Source organism: Copadichromis virginalis, linkage group LG8 (assembly GCF_057382275.1).
Source record: "Copadichromis virginalis isolate Kocher_CV1m ecotype Utaka linkage group LG8, C_Virginalis_male_GT1.1, whole genome shotgun sequence".
Taxonomy (NCBI): Eukaryota; Metazoa; Chordata; class Actinopteri; order Cichliformes; family Cichlidae; genus Copadichromis; species Copadichromis virginalis.
In genome coordinates, this window is record NC_140625.1 from 22571605 (window position 1) to 22594610 (window position 23006).

At 41.1% G+C, this 23006-nt stretch overlaps 2 protein-coding genes and 1 long non-coding RNA gene across 3 annotated transcripts; 1 reads left to right on the forward strand and 2 right to left on the reverse strand.

Moving 5' to 3' along the window:
* Positions 1 to 1729: 1729 nt before the first annotated feature.
* On the reverse strand, positions 1730 to 10839 carry msh2 (mutS homolog 2 (E. coli)). The gene is made up of 16 exons (XM_085466578.1): positions 10581 to 10839; positions 9299 to 9447; positions 8925 to 9209; positions 8582 to 8728; positions 8213 to 8362; positions 7606 to 7739; positions 6928 to 7127; positions 6532 to 6641; positions 6325 to 6448; positions 5749 to 5899; positions 5541 to 5638; positions 4958 to 5209; positions 4571 to 4775; positions 4230 to 4477; positions 3937 to 4112; positions 1730 to 2021 (listed from the first exon to the last, which is right to left on the reverse strand). Exons 1-16 carry the CDS (start codon positions 10786 to 10788, stop codon positions 1845 to 1847), a joined length of 2814 nt encoding a protein of 937 aa, XP_085322704.1. The 5' UTR covers positions 10789 to 10839; the 3' UTR covers positions 1730 to 1844.
* A 1267-nt stretch (positions 10840 to 12106) lies between these two features.
* Positions 12107 to 21380, reverse strand: LOC146703363 (uncharacterized). Its single transcript, XR_014921991.1, has 2 exons — positions 21278 to 21380; positions 12107 to 12891 (listed from the first exon to the last, which is right to left on the reverse strand). It is a non-coding gene; the product is annotated as an uncharacterized LOC146703363 (long non-coding RNA).
* gch2 (GTP cyclohydrolase 2) lies at positions 12630 to 15421 on the forward strand. Its single transcript, XM_085466579.1, has 6 exons — positions 12630 to 12882; positions 13215 to 13324; positions 13504 to 13559; positions 14093 to 14124; positions 14214 to 14298; positions 14484 to 15421. Exons 1-6 carry the CDS (start codon positions 12630 to 12632, stop codon positions 14611 to 14613), a joined length of 666 nt encoding a protein of 221 aa, XP_085322705.1. The 3' UTR covers positions 14614 to 15421.
* Positions 21381 to 23006: the final 1626 nt, after the last annotated feature.

Here is a 23006-nt window from a genome sequence, read left to right on the forward strand (position 1 = left end):
CTTTACTATAAATGTAATTGGAGCAGAGAAGGATTACTTACTTTAGCATACAAGCCTCCAAATTTAATGAGCATGACTGAATTCTGGTGAAATATATAATATGATAAACATCTAGCAGAACATTTCAAAGGAGACTCACTGTGGCCGCATGAGAAAGATGATAAAAATACATATGAGTAATATTCAGTTCTGGCTTTACTTATGTATTACTCCTTTTCTACTGACACATCAGCGATGGAGATAAAGTCCTTTTTCACGAGGTGGCACCACAGCAGGTAGTTCCACATGTTTAATTTTTTTGCACCAGATTCACTTCCTATCACAACCCCAAAGGGATCCTCCTGGGATCAAACCAGGGAGCTGTCACTTGTTTGGAAAACGTGCAAACCACTAGACTGAGAAAGTCTGCAATCAGTTGGGACTGAATGGGGTTAAGTAGTCAACTGCATGATATCTGTTTGCGATGTGATTATTCAACGTGATAAATCAGTGAAAACTGCTGCTACTGCTTACATACAAATACATATTTACTTACAATTAGAGTCCAGTCATAGCCTCAGATCTGAAACTCCACAAATAGTGATGTATTTGCTGCAGAATAGACAATTTAACCAAGCTATATGAGCTACTTGGTAACAATGCTTTTATGTAGGAATATAACAAGACCACAGCCAGTTTGCTACCAGCTGAGACCAATTCTCTTTGGCACACAGATGTGTCATAGGTGAGTGGTACTCTTTAGCAGCCTGACTCGCACTGTTTACAGTATTTGGCGAAGAACAATTATTTCCAAACCTTTAGCGGTCTATTTGAGACCGACTGCAATCAGTCCAATTTAGACGGTTTATTTGGAAACAGGTCGCCTCCCACCAGGTGACCTGAAACTGGTCACCCAGAGGTGGATGGTGACCACCTTTGGTTGCCCAGTCACTGCAGCTACTTGCAATCAGTTAATGTAATGTAGACAGATTTGTCCTTGTCGCAAGGAGGCTGCCTCCTCCTAGTGTGACTGAGCCACAGTAATGACTACTTTTTGCACCACTGTAAAGCTGGATCTGGAATTACACCAGGATTATTTTGAAGGAACAGAGGTATGCATTTTTATTTCTCTTTGATATTTGGGCATATTGGGACCCGATGAATGTAAAAACAAATAATTACCAGATTTTTTTTATTTTTGTTTCTAAGAAAAATGAGAGCCACACATGAGAATATTCGTTTAAAATTTCGATAGAACAGCAGCAGTATAATGTCCTCGTAAGTGGATATCAGGCGCTTGTAGAGTAAAATTACGTATTGGTCTAATCATAGGTGTCAAACTCTGGCCCGCGGGCCAAATTTGGCCCGCAGCCTAATTACATTTGGCCCGCGAAGCCATACCAAATTATTATTAGAGCTGGCCTACTGGTATTATACAGCTAATATATATATTGTTTGGTATTAAGCTTTGCGTGTTTCATATTCAGTTTTTCAGCAAAATGTGTTTGAGTCCATAAGAAAAGATTCATTCTTATATCTGGAGGAATAAATATATTTCAATAAATATTAATGTTAGCCCGCGACTTTGTTACAGTTTTGAATTTTGGCCCACTGTGTATTTGAGTTTGACACCCCTGGTCTAAATAACCCAAAATGTGATGTCCACATATGTGGACGCCAGGTCCTAGGAGGTTAAGCGACAGAGCAATCTCACGAAATAACTGGGACAAAAAAGACAAACAAACGTGTCTGCAGAGTGGCAATAAATCCTTTATTGGAAAACTACAGTATAAGCACTCTAGTGTTCTCCGCTACAGTGATGAACTTTAACTTTGCAGAGCAGACAGCGGGTAGGGGTTTAAAAATCAAGCAGTTTTAACAGGAACGCAGCGTGCGAGGACCTCGCTGATGTACGTGTTATTTTTGGCAACCAGCTTCTGCTTCATTTTCCTGAGCTTTGCCTTCACTTCCTCCTCAGTCATGGTGGCAAGTGGAAGTGACTTCACCTTCTGCAGAAAGTAGTGGATCAGGTTTTCCCCCACCTGAAAAATAAGCAGGGCATGGGTGTTACAAGAAATTCAAACTCTCTCTTCTGGTTTCTGAATGGACCTCAGCTCTACTCTCTGAAACGAGGCGCTTTTGCTGCCTTTAAGTCAACTTTCTTCTGATTGGCTGCCTCTATCTGTAAGAACACAGCAACAAGTGTATTTTTTTCCCCTTGTGCTTGTGACATTCCTTCACCGTGGAGAATAAAATACCCATCTTTTTACAGTGTGAAAATATCAAAGGAGGAAAAGGGCTCAAAGCGACAGTTCTGTTATCATTCACTGGCAGTAATTAGTAACACTGGGAACAATCAGAGCTGTTTGTAGCAGCCAGGAATCTTTTGAGGTGATGACTTTCCTACTGCAAAAACTCAAAATCTTACCAAGTATATTTGTCTTATTTCTAGTCAAAATTATCTCATTACACTTAAAATAAGACACAATCAGCTACAGGGCAACATTTCAGTAAGATAAAGGAACTTGTTTCAAGACAGTGAATCTTGAAACTAGAGAAAAACTAGAGATTTTTCACTTGTTCCACTGGCAGATTTTTTCACTTAATACAAGATATTTTAGCTTAAAATAAGTGAAAAAATCTGCCAGTGGAACAAGTGAAAAATCTCTAGTTTTTCTCTAGTTTCAAGATTCACTGTCTTGAAACAAGTTCCTTTAGCTTACTGAAATGTTGCCCTGTAGCTGATTGTGTCTTATTTTAAGTGTAATGAGATAATTTTGACTAGAAATAAGACAAATATACTTGGTAAGATTTTGAGTTTTTGCAGTGGGATTTCTAGTTCTGAGATTCTTGCCTCAAGTTTACTTTTATGTCTAACCGCAGATTTTCAATAGAGGTTTTATTTACTATGATAAGATAACCTTTATTAATCCCACACGTGGGAATATTGTTGGGTTAAGGCTGCCGACCTTTGCCAGCGCAAGGACTGAGCACCTAAGCTTGCACCTTCTGAGGAAGTCTGATGTGGATCTTGACTTGTGTTGTTCATTATCCTGCTGTGGACACCATCCTGTTTTCGTCTTCAGCTTTTTAAAAGATCCCGAGCTTCTGCCACTCTAAAATCCGACTAATATTTCCCCTGTTACGGGGGAATTCAAGTTTGTGCTACTCGATCTTGCTTAGGAAAATTTCTTATCACATCTGGCTCTGCAGTGAAACGGCTGAGATTAAACGGAACTGCACATGAAGTCTTGTGAGTAACTAAATTGTCAGAAATTACCATTGTTTCAGTGCCACTGAGCAATCATTTTTCTTGCAGTCAGGCAAACTAGTGCAAAAGATAATGTTAATCTATGTAGGAATCAATAGGCTGAAGTCTGATGACTTGTCCTCAAGGGCGAAGGCCAGTATTTCAGACTTTCAGAGCCAGTAGATATCCAGGTCAAGACTTCTTTAATGCATCCAGAGAATAAGCTCAACAGAAATGAGGCAAAATGGTGGTACGATGATTAGTCTCACAGCAAGAAGGTCATGGGTTCAACTCCACCATCTGGCCAGGGCCTTTCATTGTGGAGTTTACATGTTCTCCCCTTGTCCTCAGGGGTTCTCTCTGGGGTCTCCGGCTTCCTCCCACAGTCCAAAGACATGCAGTTAGTGGTGTGAGTGCGAATGGTTGTCTGACTCTCTGTATTAGCCCTCTAACAGGCTCCCATTCCTTTGACAGCTTCAAGTGTATTCTTATTTTTGCCCCCTGCCCTGACTTTTGGTCTCTACACTTCTTTTAATAAAAATCTGCTATTATTAGCAAGACTAGTAGTCTCCGTTTGCAGCACAAACGCACATTTATGCCTCTTGTACCAACAATGTAGTGTTTATTAAATGATAAATAAATGTCACTATGGACACCGCTGTGTCTAGATTATGGTGTTGGTATAATAGTGGAAATCTGAGCCTTACCTGCTTGTCTGTCTTTCGCCTCTTAGCCTTGGGCTCCTCCTCCTGTTCCGACTCATCTCCTGCAGGTTCTTGGAATTCCTCCAGCTCCTCCGCCTTCTCCTTCGCAGCGGCCAGCACTGACGGCGGGAAGCAAGCCAACTCGGCCACGTGGATTCCAAAACTCTGGTCACACACGCCTGAAGACAGAGACGGATCACTCTAAAGGCGCTCTGGGCTGATTATAATCGTTTGTTGAGATTAACATTTTTAAAAGCACAAAGCTGCGTTAACCCCGAGCGAAACCACGTGCTGACCTGGCTTGACTCTGTACAGCATTGTGAGTGTGTTGTGCGACGTCAGGGCTGTGACGTGCAGGTTGTGGACCGTGGGCTGCTGAGCTGCCAGCGCCGTCAGCTCGTGGAAGTGGGTGGCGAACAGGCAGAAGCAGCCGATTTTGGAGGCGATGTGCTCGCTGATGGCCCAGGCCAGACCGAAGCCGTCGTAGGTGGACGTGCCTCTGCCGAGCTCGTCGATTATGATGAGCGACTTCTCTGTGGCCGAACTGTAACAACAACAACACAGACGATGAGAAAACCTTCCCGTATCTGCTCATCGGTTATTTGTATAACTATTAATAAAGCTCGTCTGTTCTTACCGCAGAATGGCGGCTGTCTCTAGCATCTCGGACATAAAGCTGGAGACTCCTTTCACCTGGCTGTCTCCTGCACCCACCCTTGCCAGGATGCTGTCCATCACGCTAAGCTCCGCCTTCTCGCATGGCACAAAGCAACCAATCTGAGCCATCAATGCGATCACACCCACCTGCCGGATAAAGGTGGACTTGCCACCCATATTTGGTCCTGCAAAGGTTTGGAAAGCATAATGATTTTCGAGGTACTTCCAAGACTTAATAAAAGCTGCGCTTATTACAACATAGGGCTGATTTTTACAGTGATGGGCCTCATCAATGACAGCCAGACAGCCCACATGGGAGAATTTGCCTTTAAATCCACCCTTGACTTAATCTGTGTTTATTTTTCACCTGTTATGATATAGAAGCTCTTGTCTTCCTGGACAAAGCTGATGTCATTAGGTATGAATGCAGTGTCTGCATCCATCTCCATGCAGGGATGTCTAGCCTGCAGCAGCTCCACGCGCCTGCAGCCATGGTCTAAGAGCTGGAATTGAGGCCGAACGAACGGCACAGGAGCAGACACCGATGTGACGGCAAAACTCGCCACAGCGTCCAGCTGCGCTATCACGTCGCTGAGCGTCTGGAGGGGATCCACGTAACCTGACGGTTTAAAACATTTAGAGCCTTAAATGAACCATCGCAGGCGGAAGACCGCATCATATGCAGGCTCCAAAACGATTTTGTATTTGATAAAAGAAAGACCGCAACATCACCAGTTCTTTGACGTCTATGCAAAAATTCCAAGTGCTGTAGATTTTACTGACCTTTACAGAAAATGTGAACGAAATCAATTAAACGGTCTCACAAAGCAACTTTCATGCAATTATGACATTTCCAGTTCTCACGCAACCCAGATACAATCGTTTCCTATGCTGTTCAAATCGATGCCTTGCTGAGAAGACAGTGAGGAGCATGTGATGAGATTCCTCACCTGAGGCAATGTTGATGATCTCTTTAACGATGGCGTTCTGGGCTTCCTCATACTCCTCCCTGCTTTTGGTGTACTCCTCGTTCAGAGAGCTCAGCTTACTGCAAGCGAACATACATCGGCGTGAATCATCAGATGGCAAAAAAAAAAAACCCGCAAAAAAACGAGCAGCGTTTTGTGATGCTGACATTAGAGGCGCGGTGAGGCACACCTGTTGGTAAAGCGCACACCGTTCTTCTGCACATCCAGCGTGGTGAATTTCTTGTTGTTCCTCAGACTCTTTTCCTCCTTGCATGTGACTCTCAGGTAAAATCCCAGCACGGCGTTTGACTCCAGCTTCACGGTTTTACCCGCCTCCAGACCTGAAACACAAAGTTACGCCAATCTGTTTAAGCATAAAAGCCAAAGTGGAAACCTTCCTTTAGACGGCCGTCACCTGCCTTGCACAAGGATTGCTGAGGCACCAGGTTAGTTGGGACACACAGTCATTAGCCACTATATTAGGTACACCTGTTCAACACCTCATTAACATAAATATCCAGAGAACCTATTTAGGAAACTACCTGTTTTTGTTTTCTTGTACACACACACACACACACACACACACACACACACACACACACACACACACACACGTTTAAATTTCAATTAAAAGAAAAGAATTAGTATTAGGTTATTTATCACTATATTCATGTCGTACTTTACAAGTTATTCCTCTAAGAACAGATTCTTTGTATATACCAATTAATAAGGTTATTGTTTTATATTATGTATATACTGTAATTACCTAGTTCTCTGGCTGCACTGTTCAGCACGGTCTGCATGCGTTTTTCCAGCACATCCATCTTTTCTCTCAGCTCACTCAGCACCGGATCAAATGATGCCTTCACCAGGTACTCGTGGTGGTCAATCTACACGAAACAAGAAATAAGTCAAATGCACAACAGGCTGTGTGCAAACGGAGGGCAAAATACTTTGAAGCAAATGAAAAGACCTGGTTCATGTCCAGTGTGGTTTCAATCATCTCTTGGTACTTGGTGCAGTCAGTCTGCAGGTCTCTGAGAGGCGAGAGGAATACTGCATTTAGCAGAACCTTGTTGCTACCTGCAACACAAACAAAGTATTAGCCTAAATTTTAGTTAAAAGTGATTTGAAGCAGACCAGATCTCAGTTTTGAATTCATCTGATTCAATACATAAATAGTTCCATGAAAAACAGCATCCTTTGTTTACACACAGTCAGCACGATGAAGCAACAACAATCTTTGGACTCCAAATAACAACAATTAAGAAACTGTCAAATCAGCTGTATGAAGCAAACAAGACAGCATCCCTGCAGCCTGCAAAACAGATTGTAGAGTGAGGTAAACAGTGTATAAGCTGCAGCTTACCCGTGTATCCCTCCAGAGCAGTGATAAGAGTCGGTATTTGGCTCACAGCCTGGTAGACACGATAACAGTCCTGCAGCGTTGCCGTGTGACGGTGAAACTTCTTGGCCAGTCGATGAAGATCGGGAAACCGCCTCAGCAAATCGTCCTGACAGGTCTGCCTCAGCACAGAGTCGCACACAAAGCTTTCCACCAGGTCAAGCCTGCACAAAAATATCCTCAGTAATTGTAAGTCCTGTAGAATGGCCTCCCCCAGAGCCCGGACCTCAGCGTTATCGAAGCAGTACGAAATCATCTTTGACTGAGAACTAAACAAAAGGCAGCCAACATCCAAAGAAGACCTCTGAATGTCCTCGAGGAAGCCTGGAGAAATACTCCTGAAGACTACTCAAAGAAATCACAAGAAAACTTGTCTAAAAAAGTTCAGTTCAGAATTTCCATGTATGCGGACATATCGGTAAATTTCTGCATCTATTTCGACTTTTCCTGTCAAATTATAAAAACATGAGGGCTGATTCATAATACCATACTTCTATTCCCTTAAATGCCTCCTTGAAATGTATAATGTTTGTTAAGCTAAAGATGTTTGACTAGGAGGTCTTATCGCCTACAGACCTGGCATATTGCTAAGTTGGATTTGATAAAGGTACAGAAACCCTCCATCCCTCATCACTGTATTACCTCTCCTCTATTTTAGTTTTGTCCATGAGGGGCTGTTTGATCCACTGGTTGACCAACCGCTGACCCTGCGGCGTACGGCACTTATTCAACAAACCGGCCAACGAGTGAGCTCCGGTGGTGTCGTCAGGTGAACCCTGAAGTATACAATTTGCATGTTAGTCGTGAATTTAACAGATGAATTACAGTGATGCACGGACAAATTGGGAATATTTTTATCACAGTCGTACGTATTTGCTACATAACAGAAAAAAGAAAAAAAAAAAAACAGGCTCAGTCAATAAAATCAATATGTCACAGCTACTAGAACTTGAACGGGTTGCTGGTTTTCTAAATTTCTTGCTGGTCATTTCCAAATTTGTGTTTTTGAATTCTCTAAATCACATCTTTTTGTTTTTCTAGCACAACAACAACCAGTTCCTACAGAGCCTGCAACCACAAAGAGCCTGTGGAGATACAGAAATTATTTTATTGCTGCCATATAATCTGCATCATTATAACTGCATTAATAAGCCAAGACAAGCCAAGACAAGCCAAGAAAAGAACACTTCTGTTATTCTGGTGATTTTATCAAGGTGAAAACTTTGAGGCGTTGACACCGGTCACTTACCTGGAAGAGATTAAGAGCCCTGACGGCAGCGTTGTCCAGCCTCATGTACTGACCCAGGTCCAGAGTGGTCAGGTTGAAGGAGTTGAAGTTGGACTCATCAGAGAGCAGTTCAAGGAAACGCACCACTGCAGCCAAACATGACATTGCCACCTGAGAATGACACCACACAAGGGACCCTATGGTCAAACTTCCCACATAGTGACCTGTTCATATGCACGGTCTTCAGCCTGAGTGTCATTTAGTCGGCAGGAGCTGTTATGACTGGGATTTTATCAATAATGCTTAGTTCTAAATGTTGTTGTAAAATAAAGAAAAGTTTTTTCAAACCACCACCTTTTGTCAAAATGTTTGTTTTTTCCTGTCGTTCACCTGTTTGTCCAGCTCAGGTAAGGTGTTGCTCGCCACAGTCTCCCCTCTCTTTGCTCTCAGCAGCCTGTTGAGATCCTGGACCATGTCCTTGCTGTTGAACTCAGCTCTCTTCCTATCAGAGACTAGCATGCCGCCACGCTGCACCACCTACACAGACATACAAAAACAACAATATACTCGCATCACAATCTCTGCTTATGCAGCCAGAGTATTAATATTAATTTTTTTTAAGTCAGGCCTGGTTTAAAGAAAAGAACACTCGTTTAAAGACTTCCCATTTTGCAAGACTGATGTTCATACTGATTTTTTTAACATAAGTTTAGTAATTACCGTGCCCACATACCTCACGCAGTTTACTCCCATCAGTGTTAGCTTCCCCCTGGGCTAGGAGACACTCTTTGGGACTGATTTGGACAAGCAGGGATTCCAAGTTGGAGAATATCTCATTGTCTGGAAACTCGCACACTCCCATCGTCCACTGGGCTGCATCCACATACCCGACCCCAACAACACGCTGCCCATCAGCTCCAGTTGCAAGCCGCACAGCTACGACACCTGCACAGCCCTCTGAGCCGCTTTCCCCACCAAAAAGGATCTCCTCAAGCTGAGTCAAGTTTCCTGGAGAGGCCTGCATTTGGACACAGGAGGTAAGATCCAGAGTTGTTTTTTTAAACAAGCAGAAACCACCCTGATATGTCTCAATAGCCAGCACAGTACCTTGTACTCAATCTTCCAGTCGTGCTCCTTGCTGCTCTTGCTGTGGTTCCTGTACACCTCCACTCTGTACTGCCTCACCAACAGCAAATCTTTCACAAAGGCCTCAAAGTTCAGCTTGCTCAGAACCACACTCTCCAGCTTTCGACTCCCTGTTGACCAACAAAAACATGTCAAAATCTTTGTAATGCGTCCTTCTCATGGCACAGAGTGCTGGTGGTTTCAGTACACAAGTATCTCATGTGACCAGGTGGCATTTTTTATTTAGCAGATCATCTGCCTCCATCTCAGCCTGTCCCCAGCATCCTGCTTTGTATGTCCTCCTTCAGTATGTCCAAAAACCTCCTGTGTGGGCTTCCTCTTTCCCTTCTGCCTGGCAGTTCTAATTAAGGATCTTCTGTCTAATACATCCACTATCCCTCCTCTGTACATGTCCAAATCCTTGCCCCTCCAACTTTGTATCCAAAATGCGCAACCTGAGCTGTCCCTCTAGTATAACCGTTTCTAATCCTGTCCATCCTCCCAATTAATTAAAATCTTAACATCTTCAGTTCTCCCTCTTGTCTTTTTCTCAATGCCACTGTCTCTAAACCATACATCAAAACAGGTTTCACCTTCCCTTTCACTCTTGCTGCTACCCTCCTGTCAAAAATCACCCCCGAAAACCATCTCCACCTGCACTACCCTCTTGGTACTCTCTTCTTCACTTCTGTTGTGCACTATCCAGTGCTCTCCATGGTTGACTCAAGGTATTTAAACTCCATCATTTGTCCTAGTGTAAAATTTAGAGTCAGCACAAAGGTACAAGTCATGCAGGTTTTTGTGTTGTATGCTGAAAACTACCACAGAAGAAAGGAGCTGCAGCTAGCTATAAAGACTAAAACATCTAATATCTGGGTGAAGCAGTTTTTGTTCTCCATGTTTTTCTGTCAGTGACCTCACAGGAAATTTGTAGCTCAATGATATATCGCCATTTAAACAAATGAAATGTCCCTGAGACAATAAATGAAAACACTTAACTGTAAGAGGACCCCTCATCATTTCCCACAAAAACATACTCTGTCCAACATTTAATTAGCCATGGCAATGCTTCTGAACGTACAGGACCTGCTAGGGCTGCAGCTAATAGCAGCCACCTTAGCTACAACCTGTGAAACCCTTTCTCTGGCTACACGGTCACACCAACTAGGTTAGCTTAATAGTAAAGGCACCGAGGCACCCCTCGTCCCCTTACTTGTTTAAAAGCGCCAACTGAAGTTAGCTTAGTGCACAGCTAAGCTAGTACCTGAACCCAAATATTTGATGACCCCGTTCGTTTTGAAAACCTCCTTCGCCGCGAATATGGCGTCCTTCCCGTGAACCGTATAATATTCGTTACGGTCAAATATCCGGAATGTGGTGTCCGGCTTCTCCGGCATGGAGAAAATGAAGTTAAGAAAGCCGTGCTCGGCTGCGCTGTCCATGGACAGGTTCTGTTTCGGCTGCACCGCCATCCTGGAATCTCCCGCCACCGAGCAGAACCAAACAGGAAGTTGCGTTGACGAGATGTTCCCATAGAAACAAGAACGCAACCGGGGCCGCTTACTGGGAACATTTTTATTCACAAATGCAGACATTTCAAAGCTAAACCACGTATAAACAGATGTTTGAATGATCTTAAACTCTCGAGTAAGTCGCTGAAACATGTAAATGACAAGAACGCCGCTCGTTTCTTCTTTTACGTCTTCAGTAGCTCGGAACACTAATGTTATGTAAACATTTTCGAACCTGACTTAAAACTTCAGTAATCACCGGAACATAAATAATATCGACTTTCTAACTCACATTTCTCAGTAAATAACTCAAAACTAATGAAATCGTTTAAATGTATTAAAACTAAAAGTTATTACGTCGAAATTTTGAAATGATAACCCAAATTTTCGACTTCCATCCATCCATCCATTCTCTTCCGCTTATCCTTATCAGGGTCGCCTGGGTGGTGCTGGGCCTAACCCAGCTAGCATAGAGCAAGAGGAAAGGCACACCCTGGACAGGTCGCCAATCTATCACTGGGCTAACACATGCACACCTATGTGCAATTTAGAAACACCAATTAACATAATATATATACTCATATAATTATAATTAACCTCTTATGGATCAGAGTTGCCAGAATTTCATCAAACAAACTCAACATGAAGTTAATAGATCAGTAGATGCTTTTCAGTTACTGGAAACAAATTTCAGAGGGACCCACAAATAAGAAGCAGCCAAAAGTGGCTGCAGTGAAGGCTTAGCTGAGCTTCTCAGGGGAGAAACCGCTTCATGACCACATCCATGGGTTCTATACTTCAGGCAGTCATTTAATGCAAAGGATTTCTTCCAAGAATATGAAGCAATCCTTTCATTTAAACTTATCGTAGTTTGTCCTATTGATTTAGAGTATCTGATGCTTCTTTCAGCTGACCTACAGCAAGAAAAAGTAAATAAATGTAATAACTGTTATCTGATGATTATCTTACATGTCTTAATTTTATGCCTTTTAGTTTTTAAATTCTTACTGTTTTTATTTATCGCTTTTATTTATTCTTTTTTTTTTAGTTCAAATAGCTGTACAGCACTTTGGTTGAAAGCGCTTTATAAATAAAGTTATTATTATTCTTATTATGATTAAAATACTATATCACCATGCAAACAACATTTATTACTTATCAGATATCAGATCCCACAAGGCTTGTTTGTATTAAATCATTTTATTCATGAAAATAATATTACAAAATTAATGTCAAACCATCCACATTTTTCATAATTAAGACATAGAGTTAAACAGACTGGTTGTAAGTATCTTTAATGCAGATATGTACCTTTGAAGCCCTCTGACATTTTGGGCTGTGTATTCCCAGCAGAAAAAAACATATTGTGCTTTTGATTGTGGCTTATCAAGACAGTTCGTGATTACACAACAATTTGATTTCCATAAACTTAAAAAAAAAAGCATGTGAAGTCATGAGCCTCACGAGCTTACTAAGATTTTTTGTATCAGAGCAACATAACTGGAACAAATCAACTCAGATGATTTAAAACGAGGTTAACAAGGTCTCAAGTGACATAAGATAAGGTTTCTTTCCCCTTTTTTTTCTTCTTTGCAGGGGGCGGGGTTGGTCTGTTTAACCCCTCTGACGATGCTTCCTTTTTTGACGTACGCACGACTCCGACCAATAGGAGCCTGATGCGCATCCCAGGCAGGCCCCATAAACAGGATAACTACCGAATAGGCCAGCCAGACCCGCAGGGCAACGGAACTTCATCCTTGTTTATTTCTCGGTCCTAAGCAGAGTCCAAGCGCGCCTTAACCATGAGCACAAAAGTCGGCGACATCGTGGAGGAGTTCCACACAGACAACAAGATGTCAACCGTCAACAACCACCACGAGACATCCCGCAAAGAGTTGGAGGACGCGTCTCGGTTACCGGCGCTGGAGACCGCCTACACCGACATCCTCAGGCATCTTGGGGAGGACACCGACCGGGAGGGACTGTTGCGCACCCCGTTGCGCGCAGCCAAAGCCATCCAGTTCCTCACCAAGGGCTACCATGAGACCATCGATGGTGAGTCACCTGGGAACAAGTTGAGAGAGGATGAGAGAGTGAGTTAGCAAAATGACTTACCTCAGTATTCAGCATCTTTTTACTTATGAACGTTTGGTTGGTGAAATCATGATATTTTAAATCTTCACAGACGTTAAAACTAAAAGATCAAGGCACAAAATAACGGGTAGATCAAGTATTATTAGTATTAAGCATTATTATTATGATTCCAGGATGTTGAAAAGATTTCAGATGAATGTTTCCTTAACTGAAGTAAAGATAATGCATATGTAAAGAAATGTAAATGTAAATGTAATGTAAAGAAATGCATATGTTTGCTTTTGTATCACCAGACATCTTAAACAATGCCATATTTGATGAAGACCACGATGAGATGGTGATTGTGAAAGACATAGACATGTTTTCACTATGTGAACACCACATGGTGCCCTTTTTTGGCAAGGTAGGTCTATGTGATTGAAAGAAATGTTACATTTAAAAAAAAGAAAGAGTGAGACAAGAAAAAAAGCTTTCTTACTCATTAAGCATTGTTCAGTGAATTAATTTCAGCATTCAACCGCTAATATTGACCTCCTGTATTTCTCTGATTATGTGCTCTCACTGGCTGTTGTCCCTCTCCAGGTTCACATCGGGTATATTCCCAACAAAAAAGTGGTGGGACTGAGCAAGCTGGCAAGGTAACAGAGTACGCACCCACACACACATGCACTGTACCCTCCAGCTGCCACTGTGTCTGTATGTTTCTCGTGTTAGTGTCAGCTGACTGTGTTCTTCTGTTATTCCAGTGCATTGACCTGGAGGCTTAGAGCCTAAACACACTGGCTATCATCTAGGCCTCTCATCAGACACAAGTCTAAACTCTGCTCGCTCTCGAGCCATGAGAAAATCCTTTTGGACCTGTGGGAATCCCAGACTATTATCACAGCCTCTCTGCCTGTCTCCTTCTCCTCCTGTCCTAAAATATCTCTTTAAATCTGAATATAGTGATGCAGAGTTACAGTAGCTGCAGATGAACTTGAGACAGTCTCACTAACGTTGAACTGTGAATGACAAATTCACAGAATGTGACTGATTCACAAATGACAAGTTATACAGTCTGCTGGCTGGAGAAGAGGCCGGTAGTCAGGGACTGATGCCAGACTGTGTTTATTAAAAACTGAATCATTATTAATGAATCTCCTTGGCTTTGCTTGTGTTCTGATTTCTGCAGGATTGTGGAGATCTTCAGCCGTAGGCTTCAAGGTAAGCAACCGGCAAATGTGTGCACTAGACAACTGGCATCGTCTAGTGTACCGTATAAGCTGAATTTCTTTGTTTTGTTTTGGTTTCAGTTCAAGAGCGACTGACTAAGCAGATCGCCGTTGGGATATCTGAGGCTCTGCAGCCAAAAGGTGTAGCTGTGGTTATTGAAGCGGCGTAAGTACAAACATACACACACTACCTACCTTCAACATTATTATCTGTACAGCTTAAAGCTGCTGTTATATTGCACAGATGCTCATATAGCATTATATGACACAAAATACTGGCCTTAAGCAGAGCTTAGCAGCCAGTAAGCTCAGGAGCTGCAGAGGTTTGATAAGCGCACTTGTGTTTTGCAGGCACATGTGTATGGTGATGCGTGGTGTCCAGAAGATGAACAGCCGCACAGTGACAAGCGCCATGCTGGGAGTCTACCTCGAGGACCCCAAAACCCGTGAGGAGTTCCTGTATCTTTCAAGGCGCACTTAACAGACATTACGTGCCATCCACTCCTGAGCCACTGTCTACAGTTGCACGTGGAAAGCTCTAGAGTTCCAGGGGATCTGCACCTGACTGCTGCAGATCCAAGACCTTCACCTATCGATCTAACCTCAATACACTGAAACCGTGAAGATTTCAGTCTTACTGCTGATCATCTATTGTTGGAATCACTGTGAACACAACATACTTATTTTGATGGTGCCTTTAGAAGATATTGTACAGTCTTCATTGGCAGTATAGTATATTATTATTGCCAAGTATACAACTTCAGTGCAATATTGTACTTACGATTTAAATTGTTTTTCTGATGGGACATTCACAGGTGCTCTTGCAAAGTTATTGCATTTGTTATTCACTGGTTTTGCTAATTTAACAAAACTTGTGTCCTTTATAAATACATTTATAATAGGGCTGAACGATTATGGAAAATAATCTAATTGCGATTTTTTGCCCCAATATTGCGATTGCGATGCGATATGCGATTATTTTTTAAGGTCTTTGTCTTCTGTATTATTAAACAAAGACAAGCAATACATCATATAGTATGGCCAATACTATATTACATTAATTTTAAACTGTTCTTTCCTGGAAGACAGACCTCTGTTATGATGACATGAGGTGATGCATGAATTGATGACTGACATTTTTATTTAACTACTTCAATCACAACAGTATATTTGAACATACACAATAGTTTATTTTTAGCTTACAAACATCTGAGCATAAAGTGCTGACAAGGAACCCTGGTGTAAACATTAAAATGAAAGTCAGTACAATGTGCAGATTGCAGAAATATACATAAACAAAATCAGTGGCTTTACCACACTCAGTTTTTCGACATCTGTGAACTACTAGACAGTCATTCAATTAAAAAATAATATTAAATAAATAAAACTAATAAATAAAAAATACACACATCTTACTGATCTCTGCAGTCAGTAACATTACACATAAAGTGCAAACATAATAGCAATTGTATAAACACACACACAAACACGCCTTTAAAGTTTAAAGGCGTGAAATTGGACGGTCTAGCCTTCTGATTAGCTAATCAGAAGGCTAGTTCTGATTAGCGTCACCGCTGTCTCGGTGGAGTTTAATAAACTCGGCCGTCTGCTTCTTGCTATCTAAAATATAACCAGACACTGGTGTAAATTCTCGACTGTCTCATACTTCTGTTTAATAAGTTTTCTGTTTGATGTTTAGTCAGCTGTGTGAAAACCAAGGAGGAACCCACCCGGGGGATTAATAAAGTTTTATTTTATCTAATCTAATAACTTTAATCTCAGCCAAACCGATTTACTCACGAACAAACAAAACACTGAAAAAAGCCCAACAATAACATTTTTAGGTTGTCTAAGTGACTTATATATTACGTTTAACCCGAGCAGCGAAACTCCGCGGTGATCTGAAAATGATGTGCCGGGAGTTGTGCCGTTCTCGGCCGCATCAGTAACCCTCGAGCTCCCGGCTAGCTGTCGAGCTGGTGGGTAGCAGACGCCTCTGAAAACGTCGAAGCACTTTTGCAAATATGGGATATCTTGATAAACCGAGCAGATATTTGATGTTTACACAACTACTTTCTCGCCTGAAAATATGTTAAAAGTTTATTTTGTGACCCAGAAAGATTAGTATGAGTAATTTTAAAACTTAGTAGCGGCCGCCATTGTTGGAAACTGGAGTTTGGCTGGGCCGCGCTATGAATTCTGGGATATGGTAGTAATTTGGACAGCCTTCGGCGCGTCGCTGTGACGTAATCGGTGTACAAATGCAGCCTCAGGAGGATGCAGCCCATGAATTTGGACATGTCCAGAGTATAATCGCAGCCTTTGCGGTTAGAAAATTGCACTTGATCATGTCGCGATATTATCGCAAATGCGATATATCGTTCAGCCCTAATTTATAATGTCTTTTATGCATTATGTGGTATTTTAGGATGCATATTCAACGGTTATGGCTGTAAAATGATTCAAATGAGTAGAGCTGATAGAAGTACTGAGTAGATGTTTGTTTGATCAGTGGCCACTGTGACAAGTCAAAAGCAGCATTCTGAAAGTTTTCAGTCCAATTTTGTTCATGTTGAAAATAAATAAAACCTCAAGGGCAACTACTGTTGTGTGTTTGAACTATTCTATTTACATTATATAAGATTGTAAGTATGTAGAGCGTTCATACTGTGGAACAAATAAGATATGATATGAAATAAGACCCACAATTCACAAGACCTTTCAAGAATCTTCAGAAGCAAACACCCAACACACTAGACAAATGGGAAAAATGAAGCCAAATGAGTTATATCTCTCTGCTCTTTGTTGACTACAGCTCAGCAACAACGCTATCATTCCAAATAAGGTGGTGGTCAAACTACATATGTCACTGGATATTAGATTTTGTTAACAACTGCCTAACAACAGCCTGTCAGGCCAGGCAAGCACACATCCTCCACTCTCACTCTAAGTACTCAAGTCCTCTAAAGCTCTCTGTTGAGCCCTTTTCTCTGTGCACACAACTGTGAACTCATGTAAAACTCAGACCATTGTTTGACACTGATTGGACTAATAACTTTATTTTGATTTAGTCTTGCTTTTTTTAAGTGCAGAGCAGGTTTTTTGTTTCAATTTAGTTTTTATTGTTTGAAAATGTTAACTTTTAGTTTGGAGGGTGCATGTCAGAAATAGAATTTATTAAAATATTGCTTTTTAAAAAAAATAAAAATAAAAACACGCCTTTTTTTAAAGCAGTTGTCTCACAGTCTTGTAGATATCCAGATTGTCAATAAACATATCCCTCAAAACCTCATCAGGGAAATTGTGGTAAAATTTTACCAAACTAACAAATACTAAAACTTCCTCTACATTTTTTTTTTACTATATTTAATTTTTCCAAGTTCACAAAACTGTTTCAGTTATTTTAATTATTTTCAAGGGTCTAGTTTTCCTGCAGATATTTTTATATACAGTCATATTCACCCAAAAAGCTACAAGCTATGCAACAGGCTTGTGGATTGTAAGGAAAACTAAAAGACCTAAAAGAAAATAGCAGTGTAGTACAGATAGAGAAACTCCTACTAAATGGGTAAAACTTTTGGAAGACAGTTTTATAAGTCATATAAGAAACCTGTGAATCAGAAGGAGTTGCACCAGCTAACAGATGTATACTCAAATATTCTTAAAGTTACTGTGGATAAAATAATAACTTATAGGATTGAGTTTTAACGTTGCACTCACTGTTTTTGTTTAGGGAGAGAGCTAAGAATGTCAGATTATAAAAAAATTAATTTATCGTTCACACGCTAAATGCATGTGAGCACTTCCCTGCACTGTCCCTGTCTCTGTTCTCATTGCACATTTGGGTACTGTGGTGGGAATTTTCAGCATTGGCGGCAGCCTAGGCATTATGGGCGGGCCTTGTGGCTTCAGACACATCTGTAATGGTCACTGTGTCACCTTAGCTGGATTCTCCTCACATTCTTTCATAGTTAGAAGTAAAACTAAGTCAAGTGATTTAGTAATGAAAGATTTAAATTTCTACATCAGCAGTAAGTCTTTGCAGTAGCAACCAAGCGGAAGCTAAAGGTTCGCTAAGAGTAGCAGGAACAGAGTCTAACGGCTGACCGGGAAGACTCGGACCACAGGGGGCAAAGCGCACCTCTAACGGGGCTACTTGGAGCAGATGGGACAAACAAAAAAATTTCTGTAGAACTAAAAGAGGTAACTAAGAAGTGGTGCACAGCTAGCTTTAGCACAGGCTCTCACTCGGAAAACTACAGAAACAAAACGAAACCTGGTGAGGAGATTCTGTGCTCACAATCTACACCATCCCAGTGCACAGAGTTGTTAATCCATGTTACTTTTTATTGTAGGTTTGCCATCTCTAAGCTACCACTGCTAACACCAACACTACTTTATGCTGGGGAAATAAATCTCAGGGACAAAATAGAAGCTAGTACTTATTTACAGTGGCGCGTCTAGAAAATTTTTGTTGGGGGGGCCAGGTAGGGGCACAGATTTGGAGAAGGGTGGCAGATGTAATTGGCAGATAATGTTTAAAAAAAATTCTACCAACCGTTAACCATAATTCAATAACCCTATAAACCTAACAACCGAATGCACTTTTAACTCTTATTAGAATGAGATTTTAACCACTACGGTGCAAAGTTTTTAGATACTGCGTTGATAAAGTACAAGAGATACAATCAGTCAGTGTTTATTCAGCAGTCAAGGACATCAATATTTGCATAGTATTTTTACTGACATGTTGTGCACATATGTTTTGGGCAAAAACATTTTTGAATATTAAAATATGAACATTTGTAACAAACAATTGACAAATTAGCCAATGCCAATGTAAAACTTTATGTGCCTGTTAAAAAAAGAAGATAATCTCCTCACAAACTGGTGTTTGATTTGGAAACAGGAAAAAAGTGGGGAAACAACTGAAAAGACTAACATTTGAATAAAACCTGAAAGCAAGTAAATACTTTATATGCTGCCTTATGGTAAACTTTGGTAATATTGATAAAGAACAACACTGGCTGATGATGAAATACAGTCAGCTGGCATGGTGACACTGCCAGTATTAACCTGCAGGACTGGACTGGGACAGAAAATCGGGCATTTTGACTAGAGACCGGCCCACCAGGTATTAAAACCATAAAGACTTTGACTGAAAACAAACCCTGTTGTGACAGTGATGTACAGTCTTGTTGGTATATGTATGATTTCTATACATTTTACGTCAGATAAAAACTTTGGTTGTAAGATTTAGATAATTGTTTAATAAAAGTGAGATATTTTAAATGAGAATAAGAAAGAAAAGTATTTCTTTGTGCCCCCCTCTCCCTGTTAATGCCCTACCTGCCCCCCTGGCAACACTTTGCTAGACTCGCCCCTGCACAGTTACCAGCTGTCAGCTGCTTAGAAAAGGATCCTGGTGTTATTTGTCTCTCAGAAACAGTTCATAACTTCAACTCATTCATGTCACCTAAAAGGTAAACCTGTTTCTCCATCACCTGTTCAGCTCTGATGATTCAGTAAGGACATCTCCTGGTTTCATCTTCATGTTTCCCTCTCACCACATATACAAACCGACATCATGACCAGCAGCTTTACAGCTGTGGCTCCAGCAAACATCAGCTGATACTAGAAATTAATATTAAATAAATTCTAACAACAGCTGATCAAGCTTAAACGTGCAGCTGTTGTTTAGCGCGACATCTGCTGGTTTCCTCTTTCTGGCGCAAAGTGGGCGATAAACAAACAAGAGAGAAAAGCCGATCAGCTGATCACTGATCAGTTTCATGATTGAAGTAGCAACAGGAGAGGCAGGGGGAGAGAATGAGAGAAGAAGAGGCAGCTGTGCAGCGTAACGACAGAATAAATCCAGCTTTGTGTCTTTTTTTCATTATAGTGAGAGTACGGGACAAACTGCGTCTCTTCTCAGCTCAATAGGAAAGGCATAATATTTTCTCTGAATGAGGGACCATTCCATTTTTTTTAAGGAGCCGTTGGCAACTCTACTAACGAACCTTATGAATAAAATAAAGTTCACTATCAGTAACATCATAGCACCCACCCAGCTGTACTGTATAAAAACTCCATCAAGCTGGCTAGAACGCAGTACGAGTTATTGTAACTGACGGTAAAAAGTCAGCACAACGAAAATAAACTCCACCTAAACTTGGTTTATATCTGACCCAGATAGACTGCAGGTCATAACTTCTTACCTGAAGTTCAGTTCAGCTGACACTCGGCGGCTGCCTCGGGGCTCTCCTCCTGCCTCCCCTTCCCTCATCCACCTGCTGGCCTCTGTGGAAGCCCCGTCATAGCCACCACCAAACAACTGAGTTCTTTTTACACATCGACCTGCATCTGGCCAATACACCACCTCTCATTGTTCATGCCATTACAAAAATAAAAATAAAAAATAAGTCACCGGGCATATGCCCGGTATGCCCGATGGCCAGTCCAGCTATGTTAACCTGCAACCAAATCTGCAGCTCCATACAGCAATGTTACGACTTAGATTATATCTTATAACTCATAACTCTTATGTTAGCTGCCCTCAGTAGCCTACTGTCTGATATAATCCACGGCTGCAATAATTCTTTAAGTGTTATTTTTTCTTTGGTATTCTAATTTCACCGAAGTTTACTAAACTCAACAAACTTAATATTACTTACATTTATTCTGTCCTCATTTTCTTTCACCGAAAAATTGTTTCCTGCAGTGCTGTCTTACGTTATAAGGTGATACAAGTGTATCACCTTATAACGTGATACACTTGTATTTTTCTTTTGCCTGGGTGGCAGCTCTACGCTTCCGTACTTTCGTGCTTACCTTTGCTAACGTGATGCACATAGCGCAGAAGCCGATGCTGCATTCACTTACACTCGGATATCTGAGCTTCACCGTTAAAACATAATCGTACATTTGATATTTGATTGAATTTTATTGTTTTGCCTTTGTGGTGGCACCTGGGGTGGCCAGTCTGCCCTCCCAGGCCACCCCGCTGGACACGCCACTGCTTATTTAGTCTTAACAATAGCCTTGACCCTGTTTCTGCACCAACACAGGTCTAAACACTAGAGAAAGAAAAGTAAAGTTTTTAGTGCCCAGAAATCTGTCTATAAGAAGAAGTAAGCAAGACTCACCGGTGACTGCAGCCTTCAGGAGCCCAGGTCGTGTCCGATGCTTCCAGCTGCTCGCCCATGTTAAATAGGCAGCTTCAGGATCGATAGTGCCTGCGTCACCAATAGGAAAGGGGTGCGTAATTATGCACAAGGTAGAACATTGGCTGCTTCATTAATATGTAGAGAGGATTGATCAGGGCTTATATCGGTTTTTTGGGGGGGGGTTTTAACCTTAGATAGGTGGCTTGTCAGAATTTGACCCTGTTGCTAAGCTAAAGCTAAGCTAAAGCTGAATATAAAGTCGGCACATTTATTGTATTTTTTATCAATATTATTATAGATGGGTGTTAATTATCATGGCCTATGTCATCATTAGTAGTTAAAGTCAGTTTTTTATTAGCATGAAAGAATATTGCCAGGATAACATAGGCGGCCTTAAGGTTGGTGTATATTAAATGCAGTATTTGCAGCATATACCATATTTATTTGCATGTTCCCAAGTAAAGTAATGGCAATAAGTAGCCTAGAAACACTGAAAATATTTTTAGTTGTGCTATAAGTTGCCAAAGTTAAATAAATTCTTATCTAGTATAAACCTATTTTCTTATTAATATATGAATGAGAGATATTTGTGAGCAACTCAGCTGATTTGGACTTATAAACGCTCTTCAGTTATTACTGTGTTATGAAGCTTTGTCCCTTTCTTAAATACACAGTAGCACCTGTGGAAGAGAGTTCATTACCTATATGGTCTGCCTCAAACTCATAGCTCATAGGCTTGTCTGTGATCATTGTCATTCCCCAGGCCGGTTCCTGATGTAGTTTAAAGCAGGCTTTTTGGCTTTGATTGTATTGTATAGACTCTAAACTTGGGCCTGTTTATAGGTGTATGACTGATATATATTATATTAAAGTATAGTTTTAAATAGGAGTTTAACAGGTTGACTGCGGATCCTAGTTCATAATCTCTGTTTTGTGGACACCGTATGTACTAGTGTAAGTGAATCGGTGCACATAAGTGACTTTGTGATTGTGCTACTCTCCCTGAGACAGTAAAGTGAGGTGAACCAGATGTCCTCGGTTCTGCTCTGACGGTGACCCAATGACTGATGCTCTGCCACTACAGCCATGCTGCTAAAGTCCCCAACAGTTGGTATGTTTCCATATTCTCTCTTGTTTTCTCTTTGAATGTCAACATATGATAAATGATAACGAGCCACATCCAGCAAGGCCTCGAACACAATAAAACGAGGGAAATCTTCTCTTTTTAAAGTGTAATTGGCAGTTCCAGTTTGTTCATATATTTAAAAAATATGGGAATGGACAGGACACTGTTTTTTCATTTTGCAGTAGTAAATAGCATGTACTGTATGTGGGTCCTTTGTGTAGTGGTTAATGGATTCATCTTAATGCATCCAGACTTTTTAAAAGCTAGAGCCACTTTGTGTCTCCATACTGAGACACAAAGTGGCACACCAAATCACCCAGGTACGAGTATGCGACTTATTTAACTTAATCTTATGAATATATACATTTAGCCTGGGTTTAGTTAAACGAATAACATGGATTTGTTAAAACATTTCCCCTGTCCAGAATGATATAACTGTCTCTTGATAATGTTTTTTGTATTTTAAAGCTCTGCTAAACATAGCTATGAACAGCTGACTCATTTACATCAGTCATATCTGAGAGTTACCTGCTGTAGATTACCCAGAAACTAAGGCCGTTTGTATCTTGTTGACCGGCAGTA

Excerpts from the sequence above, each read along its gene's own strand:
- msh2 (XM_085466578.1), bottom strand. The coding sequence starts at position 10,788 with ATGGCGGTGCAGCCGAAACAGAACCTGTCCATGGACAGCGCAGCCGAG. Across the intron at positions 6,449-6,531 it reads CCACACTGGACATGAACCAG|ATTGACCACCACGAGTACCT; the intron begins GTCTTTTCATTT and ends TGTTTCGTGTAG. Across the intron at positions 4,776-4,957 it reads GAGCTTCTATATCATAACAG|GACCAAATATGGGTGGCAAG; the intron begins GTGAAAAATAAA and ends AAACCTTTGCAG.
- gch2 (XM_085466579.1), top strand. The coding sequence starts at position 12,630 with ATGAGCACAAAAGTCGGCGACATCGTGGAGGAGTTCCACACAGACAAC. Across the intron at positions 14,125-14,213 it reads CTTCAGCCGTAGGCTTCAAG|TTCAAGAGCGACTGACTAAG; the intron begins GTAAGCAACCGG and ends TTTTGGTTTCAG. Across the intron at positions 14,299-14,483 it reads GCTGTGGTTATTGAAGCGGC|GCACATGTGTATGGTGATGC; the intron begins GTAAGTACAAAC and ends TGTGTTTTGCAG.